The following is a 23,668-nucleotide window of genomic DNA, read 5'->3' as shown; positions in this document are numbered from 1 at the left end:
CACAGAACAAAATAAATAGGTGGCTTGGAAGACAGCATCCAAAAATTCATGATGTTCTGGCCTGCCTCAAGAGCCAAGCAGAAGACACCAATATCAAATACATGCGGATGGAACTTAATCTAGAAGGTCAGAAAAGCTGGAAGGGTGACATTAAAATCGACGAGAGTTGGGAAGTGTATTCGCACATATGAGGAAACGGAACACTTCAAAAGGTGGTCTGTTGGCTCTAGCCCATGTTCAAAACTTGATTGAACCAAATTCCCAGCCGAAAATATCAATATTTCACATAATTCTCTTCTAAGAGGTATTGTACGGGGTGTTGAGTCAACCTTCAATTTGATAGAAGATTTAAAATGTCATTGCAATGGTCCACCCGCCCTTTCACTTCTAACTGTGTTCATCGCAATTGTCCGCATTCACAATTGTCCGGCTACCATATAATGGCCTGACCCCTGTCCCCCGAAAAAAATTCTGGCGCCCCCACGGTTGGAGATAGAAGCTCTGTACTGAGGAAAATGTAGAAAAGACATTTCAAAATATAATTATGTACGAATGTTTTTTTCTTTAAATAATTAGTTTTCACTTTTAATGACTGCTTGTAAGTACGAAAACTAATTCCTATTTCCAGCTTTTAACTTTGAAATTGCAACTATCATTTCAAGGCCCTGAAAATCAACATATCGGCTGCTACCGCTGGTAATTCTCCAACAGAGGAAACTGCAAATGGGCTCTCAGAAGACTTAAAATCAGTCGCCGAAGCAATAAGCAAGTGCCCCACACTATGCAGCTCTACATTCGTTTTGGGAATCTTGCTTGGTTTTGTGTGGTTTGAAATAGGAATCCCAGTCCTAGCGGCAGTACTGTTAGTTACTTGTCTACTTCAACTACAAGGTAAGCAAGACCAAGGTGTATTAGATACAGGTGGGCAGGCACGTATCTAGAAATATACGTATTTCGGGGGGTGGTGACCCAAGTCTCAATAATAATAATAATAATAATAATAATAATAATAATAATAATAATAATAATAATGTTAAAAATAAAATAAGTTATAATTAAATAAAAATATTAATTAGATACGTAAATTTATTAATATTATATTTTTATTATTACATGAATACGTATAAAGATGGTATAAGAATATAGATATAACATCATATATTTATTATCTAGCTTGCGTGTATTTAAGATTGACAACATTTGTATAAATACAAGGAAATTAATGTCAAATAGATAAAGAATTGGATATTTATCAAATAATGAAAAAATAATTATATATCCAGTTGACGAAAAGTAAAGTTCCTGATTAGTATTTTATGCATATTATCATTAGTGGTAGTGTACATAAATCTTCTTTTGAACTGTCCTTCAAAGCAGTATGATCCAAATATAATAATAATAATATTAAATATAATAATAAATAACCATCGATTATATAATAGTATGATGAAAAGTATAGTTAGTATATGATAAGTCTAAATACGTCCTTGAGGTAGGGTCATTGTGCCGTTTTTGTGCTCGGGAATGTTAGTGTGACTTGTCTGGGGCTCTCACAAATTTGCTCAACATGACAGGTCGAGAGTGGTCTTTCCCAATTTAAGTTTTACAAGGATAATTCAAAATAAGTCAACATGTAAGCGTGTAATTAATTAAATGGAACTTTAAAATATTCTTCTTCAGGAAGTAAAGACCCCATATGTGACTGACGTCATACAATCGCATTCGTTGAAATCCTATGTGAACCCACTTGTAGAAATTCGCCTTGGTCTTATGTCAAATAAATTTCCTTTAGATGGTATACTGGGCGTAAACAGCCAAATGTAAAGTTGTTAAGTCCAAGAAAATATATTGATGATGATGATTCCCTTTAGGTTTCCTGTTTTCCTTTTTTTACAATTGATCAACACTTCCCTTTAATGTGTTTGTGTTTGTCTTGTGTAGTAGTTCCTCCATTCATATTGGGGGTTAGGCGTAGAGCTGACAACTCTGCACTGTAAAAAAAAAATGTCAAGAAACAACAAAGTAAGGCCATGGATGTTCCCAAGGTAAAATATTCCGGAGGTAAAATAATCCCCCGTTCGGATCTCCGGGTGGGGACTACTTTGGGAGGTCCCTGGACTAAGGATAAGATCTACGTTAGGAATAAGGATATTAAATTAGGCACCTGGAATGTTCTGAGCCTTTACCGCCTGGGGCATTTCAGTGTACAGTTAATGAGATAGTTAAGTATAAATTAGATGTAGTAGCTGTCCAGGAAGTTAGGTGGGCAGGAGAAGGGAATTGTAAAACTAAAAATTATACTTTTTTCTATGGTGGTACTGAAAATCATAATTTTGGAACAGGATTTTTCATAAATAATAGAATTATCTCGGCTCTTAAAACAGTAGAATTTATTAATGATAGGATATCATATGCAGTTTTAAAGGGTAGGTGGTGTAAAATTATTCTAATAAACATACATGCACCAACGGAAGATGAAGATGATAATACTAAAGATGATTTTTATACAGAGTTAGAACAGGTCTTTGATAAATTTTCTCAGTATGATATGAAAATTCTGTTAGGTGACTGTAATGCACAGATTGGCAAAGAAGAGACATTTAAACCCACGATTGGTAAAGAAAGTCTTCATGAATTAAGTAATGATAATGGTATAAGATTGATTACTTTTGCAACCTCAAAGAATTTAATTGTGAAAAGTACCACTTTTAAACATAAAGATATCCATAAATATACCTGGTCTTCTCCAGATGGTAAAACTCATAATCAGATAGATCATATTCTCATTGATAAGGGAAGGCATACTAGTATAATTGACGTTCGTACACATAGAGGAGCTGACTGTGCCAGTGACCATTATTTAGTAATTGCTAAATTAAGAGAAAGACTCTCAGTGATAAATCATAAGCAACAAAATCTAAAAGTTCTAAAATTTGATACAGGAAAGTTTACTGATGAAAGAATTAAGAAAGATTACCAAATTAAACTGTCAAATAGATTTGATGTTTTGCAGGATTTAAATGATGATGAAAATATAAATGAAACAGACGTAAATAAGAATTGGGAGCACATACGTAATGCAATAGAATCAGCAGCAAGAAAGTATAGGATACCATAAACCAAGAAAAAGTGAGCCATGGTTTGATAATGAATGTCATAATCTAATAGAAATAAGAGATCAGGCTAGACTTAGGTGGTTAAATAACTCTGATGATACAAATCTAAACAATTATAATAGAATAAAGCGAGAAGTTAACCGCACGTTTAGAAGTAAAAAAAGAGATTACTTGAAAAGCAAAATTAACGAAATTGAAACAAACAGCAAAAATAAAAATATCAGAGATTTATATAAAGGTGTAAATGAGTTTAGAAAGGGGTGGCAACCTAAAGTAAACTTGATAAAATATAAAGATGCTATTAAAAGGCTAAAGAATAACAAAGCACCTGGCATTGATTTAATACCAGCTGAGTTAATTAAATATGGTGGAAATTCATTAATATGTCAAATTCATAAATTAATTTGTTTAATATGGAATAAAGAAGAAATCCATCAACAGTGGAAAGAATCCATAATTGTTCCTGTGTTTAAAAAAGGTGATAAAATGAACTGCAATAATTACCGTGGAATTTCTCTACTCTCAACAACATACAAAATATTGTCTAACATTCTTTTAACAAGACTAACACCATATGCTAATGAAATTATAGGTGATTATCAATGTGGATTTAAACGAACAGATCAACTACAGATCAAATTTTTCACATCAGACAGACACTTGAAAAAAGTGGAAATATAATCAATATGTCCATCAGCTATTCATTGATTTAAAAAAAGCATATGATTCGGTCAAAAGAGATAAATTATATAATATATTAGTAGAGTTTGGAATACCTAAGAAGCTTGTTAGTATGATAAAAATATGCACCAGTGAAACAGAAAGTAAAATTCGTGTGGGTATTAATATGTCTGACAAATTTACAATTCATGATGGGTTAAAACAAGGAGATGCATTATCTCCATTGCTCTTTAATCATGCCTTAGAATATGCTGTTAGGACGGTAAAAGAAACTAAAGAAGGACTAAAATTAAATGGTGTGACTTAGTTGTTAGCATATGCAGATGATGTAGACTTACTGGGGGATGATGTAAATACAATTAAGAATAATGCTAAAATATTTTTCAAAACTGCTAAAGAGATAGGTTTGAAAGTTAACAAAGAGAAAACTAAATATATGCTTACAGGCCGAAACCAAGTGTTAGGTAATAATCAAAATCTAATTATTGATAACAACTCGTTTGAACCAGTTTCCAAAGTCAAATACTTAGGAGTAATATTAACAAATTAAAATTATGTTAAAGAGGAAATAAAAAGTAGGCTTAATTCAGGAAATGCATGTTACATTTCTCTACATAAACTTTTGTCTTCTCGTTTAATAACTAAGAAACTAAAAGTTAAAATATACAAAACATTAATTTTGCCTGTAGTATTATATGGATGTGAAACTTGGTCCCTTACATTGAAAGAGGAACATAAATTGAGAGTATTTGAAAATAAGATCCTTAGGAAAATCTTTGGACCAAAAAGGGATGAGGAGACAGGTGAGTGGAGAAGGTTACATAATTTAGATGCTGATCACATCACCCCCACTCACGACCGGATCAAGAAAGTGTGGGGCGTTACCCCCACACCCCCTATACGCCTTCATGGCGTGGTGCTATGCACAGGGGAGCACTTTACCTTTATAATTTGTATTCATGTCCAGATATTAGAATAATTAAATCAAGAATACTTAGGTGGGCAGGCCATGTGGCACGAATGGGAGAGGAAAGAGGAGTTTACACAATTCTTGTTGGGAAACCTGATGGTAAGAGACCTGTAGGAAGGCCAAAACGAAGATGGAGGGACAACGTTGAGATAGACCTAAGGGAAATCGGTAGGGACGGAAAAGAGTATATAGAACTTGCTCAAGATAGGGAAAGATGGAAGGCCTGTGTTGCTACAGCCATGAACCTTCGGGTTTAAGAAGGCAAGAGAGTTAGTTAGTTAGTTAGTTAGCTTGCCTTTAATTAAACAACTTTACATACCTTTATAATTAGAAGAATAAACTGAATTTTGAATCCTTTACAACTTATTATATCACATTTCTTAAACATAATAACAAAATATATTTTACTCGAATGTCTGAATCAGTAATCATATCAAGTTTAACTCATGACGTAACGTGACATATAACAGGAAAACAGGAATATGAAAAAATACCAAAAAATAGTACAGTTTATGCATTACCTTCATTAATCTTTATGAAAAACAAAAATTGCAGATTTACCATTTTTGAACACTTGTAAGATACATACATTATTACGTTTATACTATATATTGATATGAACTTGATCTATATCCCAACAAGTTGAATAGTTTCAAATATTTAACTGATTGTGATCTGCATGCAAACTTTTATACACACACATACATACATACGTATATGTATATGAGCGTCTATTTTTAATATTAAAGTAAAATTTCCTATTACATTCTTTAAGGGGAACGTGGAATTAGTACAATCTTCAGCAAAACTCTTTTTCATTGTTTAAAGTTTCTGTTCTCGTGAAAAAAGCCTGCAATTACTATATTTAAGATTTGCAACCATCTTTTATAGCATGGAACGTGGCAGTTGTTAGGAAAACATCAAAGGCGTTAAGAGGCGAACATGAGAAGACAAAGTTGCTGATTGGAGACTTCTTGAGAGGAATCAAAACCATCAAAATGTGCTCTCAGGAGGAAATAGTGCTGCAGCTCCACAACAAGATGATTATGTAAGTAAAAACCATAGAGAAAGGGAAGAGAGCACGACAGTGCTGTTAAAACAAGTTCCGAACACGCACGAATGATGAAGAGATTTAGTTCTCGGAAACAATGGTATGAAACTAATGTGTTGGCTAAGTACAAGGAGAAAAGAGTGTTGAAATAACTTATAACGTGTTTGTCGATAAAATACTACTATCGCCTACAACATGTTAGGAAACCCACTGGTCTCATGTGGCAGAAAATTCGCCATTTTTCTGCGTTATTCACAAAAAAAATATGTGGAAAAATGTGAAATTTGTGAGAAACACGAAAACAAATTGCATTATTTCGTGAGTTAGTATACTTAATAAATATGTCATTTGTGCCACTTTTAAGCAATTTCAGCTAGGATTTTTATAGTGTTATCGACTTGCGAGAAATAAGTGGCTGGGGGGGGGGAGGGGTGAATTTCTATGCATCACATGGAAGAAAGACAATGCAATTTATCACATCGAAATCTACTTTTGTTTCTCTAAGAATTACTTCGCAGTCGCAGTCTATGAAGAAATTTTAATGAGCTCAGCACTCTGAAATGACTTACTTGTTTTAACAGTTCGTTAAGCTGCAGATCTTGTCTTGGTAATCCTCTATGTGCAGAAAATAGAATTTCTGTGGGATAAAGAGAAAATACATGATATTTTACTAAAGATAGACAAACTACTGTACGTATGAGTTAACCCTGGCTTACCTGTGCCGTACGAGAAACTTACTTATCTGAGGGGAAGGGGGTGGTCAAAGGCCCACACAGGCCTACAATTCAAGACACCATTTTGTCAATTATATATGTACAGTTATTTATTAATTATAATAATTACAAAAATTACCATCATTGTTAAAAAATAATAACCAATTCTTAAATGATTAAGGCACTCGCTGAAACTCACAAAATACGTAATAACTTTTTATTAGTGCTCTTTTGTTTACAGAGGCGCTGTTGTTTGTTTATTAATTACTAGCTGATTGCCCGGTATTTATTTATGCCAATCTTCTATTAGACAGGAAAATAATGAATTCTAACTATAGTGCAAAATGTAATTGGAGTTGAACGGCATTGGGAGTGTCACTATTCACCTTAGCGACCCCGAAAACCAAGTGTTCCACACTAATATCGGTCGTTTTCGATTATTTTTACATGTCACTCCCTTCCCCTAGGGGTGCCAGGGGTGTCTTACCCCCACAGTATTTCTTTCCAGATTGCAAGAGATACGTGTACCAAGTTTGGTTGAAATCGCTCCAGGCGTTCGAGAGTTATGCCGGACCAAACATACATATATACACACACATACATCCATTTTTATATATACGTATAGAGATAATCATTACAAAAATTACCATCAATACCAACCAATTGTACACTGTCACTGTCACGAGTGTCTCTAATAACATGCATTCCAAGATTGTGCCTCATAGGTCCACCAAGTTCATTTTGCCTCCTATTTAACATTTATGTTTTTATGAACAAAAGTAATATAGAAATATTGAGAACACCTGGGGAACAGTGTTATCTATTTTCAATTTTTATAAAAGATTTCACAGTTGAAAAATCGAAAAAATAGAGGTGGTGGGCTGACAGCCCCCCCTCTCCCCCTCAGGTAAGCTAGAGTTAAAATAAGATATAGCATCATTAATTATACACTCACACAAGCACATATTATCTTTCTATTCTGGGATTCCTTTTTCGTCTATCAATATATTACATGAAAATTTATGTCGATTCGGTGGTCGGTTATTCCCTCGTCACTGAAGTTCCCGGGTTTGAGTCTCGGCCTGGGCATGATGTTCTTTGTGAGTTTTCCTTCATCAACCTCATCTAATCATCACTAATTCTCATCTTCGCGATTAGTCGAAAGTGAAAGAAAAGCAACGCTAACACAAATACAAACACAAGTACGAGAATAGGCAAAACAAAAAATTTGCTTTCAAGTGTTGTACGTGGTGTAACGGAGTCGATGTAAATGTTTTCTCCTTCATAAGTTTGCTTCTGACCGAGACTCAAACTCAAAAGAGAGAACTGGATTAGGTTCTTGGACGTCTATTTGTCTCGTTTTCGTCGTAAATGAGTTGAAATGATACCTTTAATGAAGCTTTTGTTTCGACAAAAGAGAAAGAGAGTGATACAGAAAGAGAGCGGAGAAGGAGAAGGGAAAAGAAACAAGAAAAGAAAGAAATGTAACGAAGAGAAGATAGGAAAAGAAAAATACATAGAAATAGAGAGAAAGAGAGATAGAAGGCGAGCCGAAACCAACAAAAAGAGAATTGAAGATCAGGGAATAAGGAAAACAAGGAAAGAAAAACAGACAGACAGAGCGAGAGAGGGAATGAATATGAAGGGAAAGAGAAATAAAGAGGTAGAAATAAATATAAATGAAAAGAGAGGAAGAGAGATAAGGAAAGGAAGGAGATAGATCAAGGGACACAGAAACAAGTGAGATATGGGGACAGGGAAATGAAGACAGTGAAAGGGAAGAGATGGTTGTTTGAGTTGGCGTTTTAAGTCCACTTTATGCACAGCAAGGCTAATCGGGACTGGAACTACAGTTTAAAGTGAGATCCGAACCACTATGTGCCTCCACCGGGTATCGAACCCGTCCCGGTGACGACAGGGAGGAGATGGGAAGATACAGAAACAAAAGAGAGAGATGGAAAGATAGAAGTGCAGAGATTGAGAGCACCAGACCTAATTTCTCCTCCAATAATAATTTCGGTGCTTCAGGGGTTAAAAGTGAATGAATTCTTTCACTGACCAAGAAAACCAGAACTAAAGGAACCATAGAATAAAATATACAAGGCTCATTCAATATATAACCGGAAATATGTTGCAAACAAATATTTATTACAAGCACCAAAAGAACTGCAGTGCTCTGTTTTAACATAGTCCCCCCATAGTTCAACGCACCTACACCAGCGCTTGATAAGAGGACTGATTCCACAGGAAAAAAAAAATCTTTTGGACGCTTGCGAAACCACTCATGCACCGCTGACTAGACTTCGTCGCCATTCTAGAACCTCGATCCACTCAGTGCATCTTTCAGTGGGCCAAGGGTATAAAAATCGGAAGGTGCGAGATCAGGCAAATATGGAGTGTGGGGAAGAACTGAAACTTCAGGTTGTCGATGGTGACATTGGCAGTGTGTGGTCTCGCATTGTCATGTACACCAGTGGACAACAGACCGCGTCGTCTCTGCAGAATGACTGGTTTCAGTTTTTCTCGCAAAGGTCGATACATATCGACCATATGGTGAGCTGATCCTACACTTATTTCCATCTTTCCATCTGGGAAGCAATTTCACTGACAGTAATACACCGGTTCTCCCGTATCAAGTCCTCCACTTGAGGAATGTTCCTTTCCGTGACTGCAGTGACACAGCGACCTTGACGCGGAGAATCTTCAACACTGGTTATGATCTGTTTGAACTTCTCAGCCCACTCGCACACTTGTGATCGACTCATACAGTTGTCACCGTACTGAACTGTCGTGCGGCGATGAATTTCTATCGGTTTCACACCTTCACTCAACAAAAGTCTCACGACACTTCGCTGCTCCAGCTTGGAGCACTCCTGTAAGGGTGCCGCCATCTTGTGTAACTGTTTCCCAGCGTCCCTTGCACGAGGCAGGCGTGCCAACCCCAGCTATGAATAGCTTACAAACGCCTTCACAAATTAACAAACATATAACAATCACGGTCGTATTTTAGATTTTTTATACTACTTTTCCGGTTATTTATTGAATGCACCTTGTACTAGAAACAAATTTAGAATATGTTTTGTCATTATTTCCTTTACATTCAGATGCTACTCACAACTTTCTTTGTATCCTTTCGTACCAGGTCCCAACGTAACAAAGTGAAGGTATTTGCTCTGGCCCAATGCTTCAAGATGATTGTGAGTCACGTGACCAATAGAATAGTCTTCTTCGCCGCTCTCATCACTTTTGTTTTACTGGGAAATTCTATGGCAGTGAACGAGGTAAGCCTAGTAGACATATACATTGACTAGTAAATAGCAAGTTGAGGAAGATATGATGAGGAAAGACTTCTAAATATTAACTTTTTACTTTATGACATTTTAAAGTTAAGATTAGAACCTGGGAGTTTAGGAAATGCTCCTTTATCTAGCATGTTTATGATATATTCACCAGATAAATGTAGTCCACAAATAAACTCATGGAGTTAGTATTATTTTCAAATCCTACAACCGTCTTCCTCATAGTTGGAAACACTCAGTACCATAATGCACTGCGAGAAAACGGTAAAAATGGCGATGGTGGAAGAAGAGGCAACTCGCGTGTTGTGCTTGTGGTAAGGTGGCCAGACGTGATTTTCTCAGGACAGATCTTTTTATAATGTCACATCCTGTGGTCTGTGATAAAACTCCAAATACCCAAATGCTCACTTTCTTTTAAAAATTAAGATTTAATCAGGTGTTCTTTTTTTTTAAATCACTGATTTATATCACTTCAAATAAATAATTTATAGAATAATGTACATAAGGAGTTTGTAGATATCAGAATCACTTTTGGTGAAAGTACATTAATCTCGTAATCATTTATGGTGTTTATTAGGCTCTAAGATAGGAAAATAAAGGAAATAAAGTATATGTACTGATGATGTGAAGCTCATACGAAAAGAAATATAAACACATTTATCTTGATTTAAAATTCAATAATTTTTATATGCAACAATAACAAACATTTTATGTTAAAAAATAAATAGAGTCATTATCACTAAACTGTAAATAACATGGCAGCTGATATTTTTTAAACTATCATTAAAAAAATCTCCAAAATTCATCTACAAAGACTGAAAATATTTAAGTTAATATTTTAAGTGACAATTATAGAGTACAACCAGAATGTTTAATTTTAACTGGAATTAAAGTTACTGAAATTATTATAGTTTCATTAACACACTAACAAACATTTCCATAGTAGTTACAGTATCAGAAACAGAAAAATGTATGTTTACGTATATTTTTATTTGCTTTAATCAAACTGTTCAAATATTTTACAGAGTTGTTTACTAGAAAAGTATTTCTATAAAAAAACATATATATCTATATGTATGGTTCCAAAAATCAAACAAGCAATTCTAAGCGTGTGTTTTACAAAAAATAAAAAAATCGATTTAAATAAAAAAAATCAGCAAAAATGATTTTTTAAAAATAAGAATCATGATTTTTTATCCACCTTGCTTCAAAGTATTGGAATACTTATAACACTTCCAGTTTTCACTGTCCGCATAGGAATCTATACATTTCGTATTTTGCAGGTTTTCGTCAGCCTTCTCCTCCTTGACTCTATGACGACGTATATCAAACTGTTTTCCTCTTCAGTGTCGTCGTTGGAAGACCTAACGGCTTCGGCGAAGAGACTGCAGGTATGGCACATTTAAGGGTCAAGGGAAAGATTATTTGTCATTTTCGAAATTCTTGCTTGATTGCTTTTTATTTAAACATGATCAGAGACCTACGTCTGTTTGTGCTTGTGTTGTGTTCTGTCCATGTGTGTTTTTGTTTTCCCTTTCACCAATTTCATCTTATCACCTTGCATCCTCATGTTTGGAACCAGCGTTTTTATCTCATTCTCCTGTTTCTCTCTCTTTATACCTCTGTCTGCTCTCATTTCACTTTATATCTTCTCTTCTCTCTGTTTCCCCATTATGTATCATCTCATCACATAACTTATAAAGTCCGCGCGTTCATTATATCCCCAGCGGTTAACAAAGGGAGCGGTGCTCTTTGTTAAAAGAAACACCCGAGCGGGCGGTTTTCTCTTGAAGAAACTGGAGTAGGAAAGCGATGTTGCCAAATTGAAGGAAAGGGTAAAAAAAAAGAAAGAGAAACAAATAAATTAAAGAATATGTAAAGAGAAAGAAATACAGATAAAGATTAAAAAGTACAACATTAATAAAGATAGGAAAGAGGCATATTACAAATCCTCATATTTACTACTCGAAAAATATATTATTCAGAATATACATATATACTTAACTTACCTTCACTCACCGTCATCGTCATCGCTGTCTCCCACGTGAATCACGAATCTCTCCTGGTTACTATCCGTATCGTGGTTAATGTATTTTCTCTCAATTTTGATGGTGCGTTGAATACAGGACAACCAAAGCTGAGCATCAATTGTCTCTGTTCCATCACGCAACAGCTGGCATACACTGGCACTTAGAGTAGGAGATACATTGTTTTTCCTCACATATGATTTCAACTTGGCCCACACCAGTTCTATGGGATTAAACATGCAATGGTAGGGAGGGAGTCGCAACACTTCATGTCCACGTGAGGCTGCAAGCTCATCGACTACGTACTTTTTAGTAATGTTTGCCGATTTAATTATTTCTAATAAAAGGGCTTTTATAGGAACAGGTTTCGGTACTGGAATGTCGTGCCTCTCCATGAAGGAAATAATATCCTGCAGTTTTGTCTTCATAGTTGTTATTTTCATTAGCAGCCTCGAGTGATAACTTGCATTATCGCAAATTATGATACACTTCTTATAACTTGGCAAATTTGGCAGCAGATTATTGGTAAACTAATTTTCAAACACTTGTTCGGTCATTTCGTCGTGACTATCAGCTTTAGTAGTATAATTGATGCTATAATAAACCCAACTTATAAGTGTAGAAAAGAAGAGGTTATTTGATTGAACAACCCGATTTGGCTACACTTAAAACAATGTCAACAGGGGCTTATACCCCAATTCTTCAAGTGTGATATGCTCTTAATTTTAAGAATTCTGAATTCTAGTGTAGAAAAGAAGAAGCCTCAACAGACAGATTTGCCTACACTTAAGACTATGCCAAGTTCTTATATGATTTTATTGTTTACAGTGTGTTTTTCTGTCAAAATCCCAGGAATCTTGAATTCTAGTGTAGAAAAGATGAGCCCCCCCTCAGATTGATTCCCCCATGTGTACAAAGGCTGAATCTCTCAGTTTGTTGTCTATAAGCTTGTCAAAAATATGCCCCCTTGACATTGTATTGGCTATACTTGAAATTAAGCGAAAAATATTTATATTTTCATGCAAGCAAAACTTCCCGATCAATACAATAGGACAAGAGCGGGCATGCATAATTAATTGCTTGCATGTTCTTTCTAATCTTTTGATCAGTCCCATGTCTCGGCCAGCAATAAATCATGCACGCCTGGGAGATTATATCTGCTGGCATGCAAGACATATAATCTACACTGTGCTCTTTCATCTTTCAGAGAAAATTGCCATGCCAGCAGATATAATCTCCAATTTACTGGAAGAGCACAGAACTTCTCACTCTTGCATGCCCGAGCCAATTCAAGTTTTGCCTTCTTCTGATAATATATACCGAGAGAGACTTACAAGAATATTTATTGCACATTTCAAAGTCCCACTTTGAATTGTATTTGAGCTTCCCTGCAATAAGCAGAAGTGCTGTATTTGAGCTTCCCTGCAATAAGCAGAAGTGCTGTATTTGAGCTTCCCTGCAATAAGCAGAAGTGCTGTATTTGAGCTTCCCTGCAATAAGCAGAAGTGCTGTATTTGAGCTTCCCTGCAATAAGCAGAAGTGCTGTGTTTGAGCTTCCCTGCAATGCAGAAGTGCTGTATTTGAGCTTCCCTGCAATAAGCAGAAGTGCTGTATTTGAGCTTCCCTGCAATGCAGAAGTGCTGTAAACATAGTTCCATGGCTTATATGCTTTATAATCAAGAGACCCCCAGGTTTGAAACCTGGGAGAGTGTCTGGGCCTTCCTGACGGCAAAGTGTTGGTATTATTGCTTTGTAATCAAGGGGCTTCTGTGTTTGAGTCGGCCCTCTAGAATTGCTCTGTGACTCTCTCATTTCTTACATCATAAACATATGATTTTTCACCTATGAGAATAACACTACATATGGTGTCATCAGGTAATGCCTCATGGAATTCACAGATAATTTTAATATTTGTCCTGTCATTAACCACAACTTGTTTTCTTTTTGAGGTGTTGATGACAAACATGGGTCTCTGTGCTTTGAATTCATCTGGTGTGTAATACATGTCAGTATTGCCAGTAGTGACCCTTTTGTATGCTGTAAATGCTTCATATAATTTAAGGAAATCATCCTTGGACATGTCTAAATTATAATTTTCTCTGGGGAATACCTCATTTCTGCCATTTTTAAGATATATGTTCTTGATGTTGCAGTTATCAAATTTACTTGAATTTTTTTCCTGATTATTGTGTCTTCCAGTCTGAAACAGTACCACCACAAAATCCGGCATGTCATATTGTATACTGGAGAATGAATTTGTAGCATCAAACTCATAATAAGTACCAGTGGCGGGCTTCTGTATACATTGATATGTATAAAATTGTAAAGGAATCTGTAGATTTTTTAGAATATTCAACAACCGGGATTCTTAGCTCCATAGTCTGAATAAGGCACTTGCCCTTATCAGGTAGGATATTAGGCAGAGCTTCCCCGGTAGAGTTTATTGCACTGTACCTCATCAAAGCATTATTATCATTGGCAGCTCTTCTAAATGTAATTCTTAAACCACCCTTCCACATAATATCTTTGTAATCTGAGAAGAATCCTGGCAACAGGCGCATTGGGAACAGCACTGTGTGGCTTTTAGATATAATTTTATCACCAGCCTCAAATCCACCTATTTTGTAGTAAGAAGCCTCGGTTTTGGATAATTTTAGTGTGGCCAAAGCTGTGGAGGTAATGCCGGGATAATCCACTCTGTTTATAACAACACCATGTTTTCTGATCTCAATTTCAGAGAACAGATGCGGCACAAAATTATCCACCAATCTTATATTTGAATTTGCCGGATAATCTGTACCATCGAGCTTTACAACATCAAGCTTGACGTATAGATCTGCTCTGTGAGGGTGTATAAAGCCATCCCCTACATCAAGATCAACCTCAATCTCTGTGTTGGGTTGATTTAAATTTGCAAATGTCCTCCTGTTTGGAGGGAATGATTGTAGCTCATAACTCTCAATATTTTCCATTTTTTTCTTGTATGTATTTTTATTTAAAAATTAATCTCTATGATAGCAGTTGTTGTGGCTCCAGCAAAATCAACTAATTCTTCTTTTTCATTAGTGACCATCAATTCAATGTAGTCTATTCTATTGTGACACACAGGAAAATATAATGTTGGGGATGGATTGTAGATGATGGGCTCCATAAATTCAGAGTTAGGTTTGAATGTTGCAATGATCCCAGTTTGTTTGTGAGTGCCTATGCCATTTGATTTGGTGATCATACCCTCGGCCACATTACAGTGAATATTTAGAGTCTCTATGGCTAAGAATTTAGGTATATTAATAGCAGTGTGTTTGATGGCTGGTTCAAGTTTTGTGTTGTTCTCAAATCCTAACAGCTCTCCTATAGTACCCAGATCCACTGTTTCTGTAGCAGATACAATCTCTACTCTGTGAGTGACAGAATTTTGACTTAACACTACACCTCTGGGTAATTGAGCATTTAAAGTGGACAGATTATATTGCCCTGGAGTGATGACAATTTTTTGATCCCCAACTGCAATTTTGTTGTTGTGGTGTGTAATATTAGGGATCAAGTACATGCCATAAAATGCTCTGAGAGCTATTGTTTTGGGATACACTATGTCATCATGTAATCTAAGTTTCAATATTGAATTTTGGCTGGTGAGATGAAATACCCCCATGATGTTTCAGATACCACAAGGCCTTTTGAAAATTTTCAATTGATGGTTTATTTATTTGAGACATATATCTAAGAACAGATAAACACAAATGTCCGCAATTAACATCTTTGAAATTTTGAACACGGGCATTATTGTAATAAAGATTAGCTGAATTTAGATATTTTATTAAATTTTCAGGTGGAACACCTCCAAATGAATCAAACAGAAATGCCCCATTATTTTAAATATTTAAGATAACAGATCCAGTGAGTGCCCTGATTTTTGTACTTATCCAAATTAACAATGCCACACTCTTTGTTGAGTGGTTGTTCTGGTAAAGAATCAGACATGTACACACCTCTAAAATGTTTGATGCCCAGTGGCTTGATTAAAGCTTCAATATCTTGGTTTGTAAGCGGCTCTTGTTTTTTTTAAACTTATTCATGGCTCTCTTAACACCTTTGCCTTTTGTTTCCATGGCCAGGTTATGGCGCCTCTGCTCATCTAATTCTGCCTTATTCTTTTTGGCATCTATTACTGTTTTTGCTATGGCGGCTGATCCCCCGGCCAAGCTCCCAACAGCCCCCAAAGCTGCTAAGATGGCAGGGATAGTAAATATAAATCCCCCACATGTGATTTTTTTCTTGATTGCTGTAATTTTTTTAATTGGGGGGTACTAAGTAACAATTTCATTCCATGGCCTTTTGCAATACAAGAATTTTTTTTCTTGCGCTGCTTTTTGGTCAAAAGGCTATCAATAGTTTTAAGAGATTTAAGACCTGCATAAGGTACTTGATACATAACACCCTTGGCCTTCATCCTAGGTTTATTATATACATATTCACAACCCCCACCCCAGTTTTTGTTTGGTGTTCATAGCTATGGTGGTCCCCAATGCTGCTATTTTTTCACTTAAAGAAGCATCTTTGCTTACAAATCTACCAAATGCAGCCTCTTCTAATTTCTTGTCTGCAACATGTCTCTTGTCAAGATCAGAATGTGTATTGTATGCTATGTCATGGTCTCTACAAGCAGCATCTAGGGGATTAACACCAGGATCACCTCTGTTTAATCTATGGTCCAATTTTGTGCCTGGACCACAATACTGATAGCCTAGAATGTGTAGTTCAAATGGCAGCTTGTTTATAATGTCATTAACAAGCCCCCGACCCTCAGAGATATTCCAAAATTTAGGTGGTAGAGTATTAATAATTTTTATAAGATATCCAATACCCTTAGTGTCATTCACTATAAAATTAGACAATTTTGTGCTTATCATGTCCATAATTCCAACCTTTTCATTGTAAAAATTGTGGTTGCCAGCATTTTCCTCCCCAGCTATGACCAGCAACCTATCTACAAGTTTCCCGACATCATCAACCCATACAAATTCTTTAGGCAGGGTGTTGTATTGTTTGATTCCACTACCTGTTTTGATCTGAGACCATATGGGCTTGATTAAATTGTTGTATTTTGCTCCACTGCTAGACTTGACTCTTTTTTGTGTGGGATCATTGTTCTGGTATAGAGCATCTGATTTTATTAATATTTCTTTGTAATGCTCATAATCTTGATCTGTATAGCTGCCAGGTCTCTTCCTAGTCATCAATTCCCACAATCCAGGTTTGCCGAGATATTTAACAAAACCACCTTTCTCTCCAAGATGAGATTCTGAATATACAATTATATCATCTCCCATAAATGTTACTCTGAAATTGCCAATTCTATGTATGATGCTACCATCATGCTCTGTGTCAGCATATAAGCCAAAGACCTCATCTTTGTTGTCTTTAGGTGTGCTTAAATATTTTTGAGCAAGAAGACCCAACTCAATAGGATCCTGAGTAGTTTCAATTCTTCGAGGAGCAATAGGACTAGGTGTATGAATACTAGAAAGTGGGGTGATTGGATAATCTAATATGTTCCTAGCAGCTACAGGTACAAGCTCTGTGATCAAATTTTGATTTTGCTCTGTAACAGTTTTGATATTTTTACCTAATTCACCAATAGCATCAATAATAGGCTGTTCTGTGCGCTTGTGTTGCTCATAAAAACCTCGGTTCTCTGATTTCCATCCCTTAAATCTTTTTACAAGATAATCTCTTAATTTAAGATCATCAATGATTGGCCTTTTCATGGTTATTTATATATGTTTCAATGTCTAGAAAATTGTTAATTTTATTTCTATATTTACCAGTATTAGGTGTTCTTGTCATATCAATTGTGAAAAAACCCATAACTATCCTGGTTCCAGCACCTACTGCAAAACTTGGAAAAATTATTGTAGCTCAAGTCCCCACCTACATATTCATCATATATGTGTTTGAGGTTGGTATGATCTTGATGAAACACACATATAAAATTGCTGTTGTCTCGGATCAGCTGCTTGGGTATTTTAGAAAAAGTCTGTGCCAGGTAGAAGCAATCAATGTTTTTGTGTCGGCCCTGTGTAAAGAAATTCCTAACCTTGTTTTGATTATCCAGTATAATGTCATCAAACACAACAACAGAATTATCGAGACATTCATGGAGTGGCTTAACATCTGATTCAAAAGTGGCAATATCCAATCCATCATAAAGCTTCATCAGCTGCTGATATTTTAATTGTTCCAAGCTCTTAGAGAAGACATACAAGTGCCTGTTTTTCCAGTCTAACCAGTTGGGTGCCAATAAAAAATTATCAATCATTAGTGTAGTTTTACCACAAGCTGATGGCCCAACAATAAGACATCTAATATTATCAGGCAGCAACTTGCCATTTCTCTTAATCTGCTGTTCAGGTTCTGGCAGCCTCTTTATAACATCCCAGGTGCTCATATTATTATTTTGTTTGCATCGATCCAGCTGTGTTCTGGAAGTCCTAGCCATTTGACAAGTAACTTGTTGCCTTTTCTGCGGATGATTTTTTCTATGAGATATGTGTCAGGCTGTTTAGTTTTGGTGAGTTCTTCTTCATAGAACCTGCCTTTGAGAATTTCTCCTCGGTGGCTTTTATTATATTTGTGTTAAGAGTCCCAGGTTTAACTTGAACCACTGTAAATAATTCAGTGCTCCAGTTTCTTGTAAAGCCTCTTTTGAATAAGTGCTTATATTTGCTGATTCTTACTTGATCACCAATCTTGTATTTGGCTTTTCTTGTTGTTGGCTGGTATCTAGGATAATAAACAGTGCTGATCAATTTTTGCTCATCAGATGAAGTTACTTCAGAGGGTTTCATGTTGATTGTGGAATGGACGGAGTTGTTATATTTATGTAGAAGTTCTGGAAGGATATTAATCCATTTATAATTACCTTGAAGTGTAAATTGTTTATACATATGATTTTTTAGGGTTCTGTTGAATTGAGGCCTTGAGATCACTGTAACTCGAATAATGTTGTATTGACTGGCTTTTAATAAATTGTTGAAACACTGAATTATAAAATTCTTTGCCATTATCTGTTTGCAAATAGCGCGGTGATCTTCCACTCTGATTGATGATTGTTCTGATGGCTTCTGTAACACATTTTCCAGTCTTGGATTTGAGTGGCACAGCCCAGGCAAATTTTGAAAATGTATCTATGATAGTGAGTAGGTATTTGTAGCCCTTGTTGATTTTGTCTAAGTTTTTCAGCTGTCCACTTGCCATCTCAATCAAGTCGCACTGCCATAAATCATCTATGCCCTTTGTGACTACTGGCAGTCTCTTAAAATTATGTCGGGCTTGTCTGTGTAATTCATCAACAATAATTTGTCTAGACATAATATGTAAACAAGAATATTGCAACTATAGGGTGTTCAGCAGCTGATACTACAGGATTTTCTAAATATAATTTGTCCCCTATTTGTATTTTAAATTCCAGAGAGCCATCATCTTCAGCATAGGCTGTTTCTAATGTATTGGGGTCTGTAACATCCTCTAATTCTACACTGGTGATTTTTGCTTTGTTATCAGCATTTGTTATTGATAAGGTAGGGTAGTGGTGTGCCTGTGGTTGAAGCCAATATTTGATTTTGATTGGTCTAAGTGTGCCCCCAACAAAAAACTGGTAATAAAATTGTGCAGGGGACAGCATATATATTTTGCCGCCTAGTGTAAATGGTGAATCATATTCTTTGTTGGGGATACTGTACAATTCAAGAATTACTGTATGTTTTGGATTCTCGATTATGCCTGTTATTTCTTTTTCTGCTGTAAGCAATCTGCTTGTTACAGATTCAAGGTGCTCATTGATGGTCCTAACAACATCATCATGGCCTGGCTTGATCTTTATGTCCACAACAAGTTTCTTGTATTGTTGCACAATTTCTTGTAGCTGGGTGGCAAAAACAGACAAAGCATTTGCTTGATTGGATTCCATGGTCCCTAGCTGTTGCTTGATATTAGCTACAATTTGCTGTAAATTTTCAACAACTGCCAATTTTGAATTTTGAGCAGTAAGATCTTGGACCTGTCTTCTGATATCCTCAAACAGGGCATGCAATTCATTAATATGTTGATTGGTTGGTAGAGTGGCCACTGTCTGAGTGAGTTGTTTGATCTCTGTCTGGATATTCTTGATATCTTCTGATTTCAATATGCGATTCACTGCTCTCTTAATATTTTTAAGTTCCTGTGATGTAGGCAGATTTGCTACAGTATTTTGCAAAGATTCAAGTGCCAATTTTACATTGTTTAATTCAGAAGCATCAGCCACATTTTGCATAGCATTTTGGAGCAGAGCTATATCTGCCTGAGTGGGTGTTGATTGTTGTAAAATTTCAAGCTTTGTTTGGATATCATCAATCAAGTGATGAAAATGAGATAGCTCAGATTCAGTGTTGAGGTTTTCAAGCTTTGTGATCTGTTGCTGGACACTGACAAGGGTATCTACAATCCCAGGCAATCGGGATTCTAGAGTTTCTTGTACATTTGTCAAATCACTTTGCACTGCTGCTATTGTACCCTCAAGATGGGTTATGGTACTTTGAATTTTTCCAAAATCTTCATATGTTTCAAGTTGCAGCTTGATGTTGGCAACACTCCGAGTTATTGCACTCAAAGCATCAGAAGATGGCAAGTTGTTCATAAAATTTTCAAGTGTCTCAATTTTTACTTTAACCTCGGCTATGGCATTGTTCAGAGGGTCCAGATTAGGTATCTGGAGTGACTGAATCTGTTCCTTTAGAGTGGAAATCACTAGATCAAAATCTTCTTGTGATTTTATGCTTTTGACAATTGTTTGGAGCTGTGCCTGGACATTATTAAACTGTTCCTCCAATTGTTGTTTCAATTGCTCAGAGTTGGTAGCCTGGGTCTTAAATTTGACTTGAAGAGCTGCTACAGCTTCTTCTAAACTTTGAAAATTATCCAATGTGGCCAAATCAGTATATTTCTGAAGCAACAATTTGAGTTCAGAATCCATTTTAAGAAGAGGGTCCATGCATTGTGATTGTAAATTTGTAATTTCTAATTGAAGACTGGCATTGAGTGTGGTTTGTAAAGCTTGTAAATCACTTCTTAATTTTTTTACTCTGACATCAAGCATCAGAATCTCATCACTGTGATCTTCATGTCTTGAATGGCCAAATATATCATTAGGCATTTTGTTTTAGTGGTTATTTATTATTGAATATCTAATTCTTAATTCTATAAAAAAGGGTATAAGCTTGTCATAGGATCCCGGGACCTCAATATATAAGCAGTCACCAGCAGAAAGAGTATAAACAGTGCCAGAAACCATATTTGAGTGCTTAATTCTATAAATATTTCTCCCTACTGAAATCTTGACATTACCCTCAGGGGTTGTAATAAATTGTAATTGACCACCTACAGGTAATTGGTAATGATTTAAATTATTGTTAAATATGTACAATGTTTTACCCGTTTTATCATCAACATCTGTAAGTATGCTGTTCAAATGAATAATTAACAAAGCACTCAGTTTAGATATTATATCAGGAGAGGGTTGTGGTGTTGGCAGGTCCATAACAGCCTGTTTTTTGAACCCAAATAAGTTCATAGGCATGTTTATTTATTTCAAATCATGCTCTGTAATTGGGCATTGATTCCCACTTCTCAAATCACAATGACCCCATGGTAGAGTATGTATGCCACATGATAAAATACATCTCTTATCATCATGTGGGTCCAGAGCCACTTTTCTTACAATATTTGTAGTCAATAAGTGATCTATACTCTGAATTCTGCATTCTGATGTTCTGATTGAACTCTGTGATTTGAGACAATTTTTGTAATCTTCAAATTCAAGCTCTTTGTCTACAGTCACTCTGCCAATGCCCTTGGCCTTTTTGGCAACAGCACCACTACATGTCTCAAAACTGTACATCTTGGCCCTTAACCCAGCAAATGCCACAATAACATCACCAAGTGTCTCATCTTTTAACTTGCCAGGCACCTTTTTGTTGTGGGGTTGAATTTTTGAATGTTCACTGCTATCAAAATATTCAAGCAATTCAGGCTGTGACATATCTTGATAAACATCTTCTGTTTGAATATCAAGAATAAAACTATCTGTGTCCATGTACATCAGTTTTACACGATCCTTATAAAAAGGCTTCAACACATTATAATACAATTTTAACATATGTAATTTGGCCAATTCCAATATCACAGCCCCTACATAAATAGGTTTATCAAACTTAATTTTTGTTTTTTTCGTGTTGAAGAGTGCCATATTTTCATCATAAATTCTTCTATAATTGAAATTAGGCTTTGCAATCAATTTTTTGCTCAGGCTGGGGTCAGTAATTATTTTAACATCAGTATGTTTTCTGACATTTTCAATAGTTTTGCCATATACAGAATTGACCATCAATTTAAACAAAGATTTATCAAATTGGCTCATTGCAGATGTTCGAAGCTCTGTGTTTGTATCAATATATGGCTTCAACCATCTTGAGTGCCTGAACCTCAAAACTTTGCCAATTTTGGTCACTTGAACACCATGATGCATCAGGAACTGGAGGTTTTTGTAATATATGACATAGCCCTGTTTTGGCTCCAGTGTCATCATCAATTTCTTCTGTTTAGAGCCAGGTGAGCATTCAACCTCAGGAATTGGGGGCAGATCAGAAAATTTGTTGTGTAAATTATCTGGAATTGTCAGATCAACCTCTAAGAAGAGGCCATAGTCATTGTCATCAAAATCCTTAAGATCTTCAATATTGAAATCTTCAACCCACTCAAGCCCTGCATATGGCAGTTTATCCATCATAGCATAACCATAGAGGCTATTGGCATCCACATACAGTATATAATTTGATGGCAGTGCTGGATCATAATTAGGAATATATTTGTTATTTGCTCTGGCATATCTCTGAGAACATTGCACCATGCCTCCTCTTATACATTGCTCCATAAACAAGTACATATCTTGATCCTGGATCAGATCCAATTGCATTTTAGTGTTTAAAAACATTGCAGACCATGCTAGGCCCGGGGCACTGTAAAAATAAATTGGATCCAGCTTATAATTTTGCATGGAAGATTTTCTGAATGCCTGAAGTATATCAGCTAAGAGGGTCACATCAAGTTTTAAATATGCCATGTGATAATCACCAAATGTCTGGCATTTTAAATTGTTCCACATCAAGTGGGCATGGTGATAATCTTTATCAGTAATTCCAGATCCTCTGATTTTGCTGTAAAACTCTTGTTGTGGTGGCAGAGCACACTCATCAAATTTAGAAAAATCTGTAACATAGTCATATGGATATACACCCTTCCGCCTAATTAATTTCAGGTCCTGATTTGGAAACATGGCACATGTGATTTTGAATTGATCATCAGATAATTGAGTGGCCAGTGTAGCCAGGCTAGCAGATAAAATTCTGTAGGAATCAAGAAATCTTAAGTGAATAGGAACACCATTAACTTTAATTATTTTGCTAATAGCAATATATTTCTCATCATTTTCTGCTAAAATATTTAAATTCTCCTTGTCAAACCCCTCGTACCTGATCAAATGATGAAAATCATAATTGGATGCACCATGGGAAAATATAGGGACAAATTTTGGTCTCTGGATCTTAATATTACAACTATTACACAGAGCCATTAAGAATTTACCATCTGTATGAGAATGGTGTTTCACCTTGATATTTGTATCTGAAAATTCAGAATCACATACCGGGCATTTTTCTGAATTGTTGAAATCTTCAATCTGATCCTCTGTTAAAGGCAACATGGGTTTTGATTTTA

The 23,668-nt window shown here is 35.8% G+C and overlaps 1 protein-coding gene across 1 annotated transcript in view; it reads left to right on the top strand.

Annotated features, from left to right (window-relative positions):
• Positions 1-23,668, top strand: part of LOC145994168 (ATP-binding cassette subfamily C member 4-like) — a 108,906-nt gene that overhangs the window by 37,400 nt on the left and 47,838 nt on the right. The window contains exons 6-9 of the mRNA XM_083130262.1: positions 663-891; positions 5,659-5,815; positions 9,674-9,812; positions 11,114-11,221. Coding sequence (XP_082986388.1) covers positions 663-891; positions 5,659-5,815; positions 9,674-9,812; positions 11,114-11,221 — 633 coding nt within the window. The remainder of the gene's footprint in view (positions 1-662; positions 892-5,658; positions 5,816-9,673; positions 9,813-11,113; positions 11,222-23,668) is intronic.

This window comes from Lepisma saccharinum, chromosome 10, assembly GCF_977018435.1.
Source record: "Lepisma saccharinum chromosome 10, izLepSacc3.1, whole genome shotgun sequence".
Classification (NCBI taxonomy): Eukaryota; Metazoa; Arthropoda; class Insecta; order Zygentoma; family Lepismatidae; genus Lepisma; species Lepisma saccharinum.
Note: the sequence above shows the minus strand (reverse complement) of the source record. Positions and strands in the feature narration are given on the sequence as shown.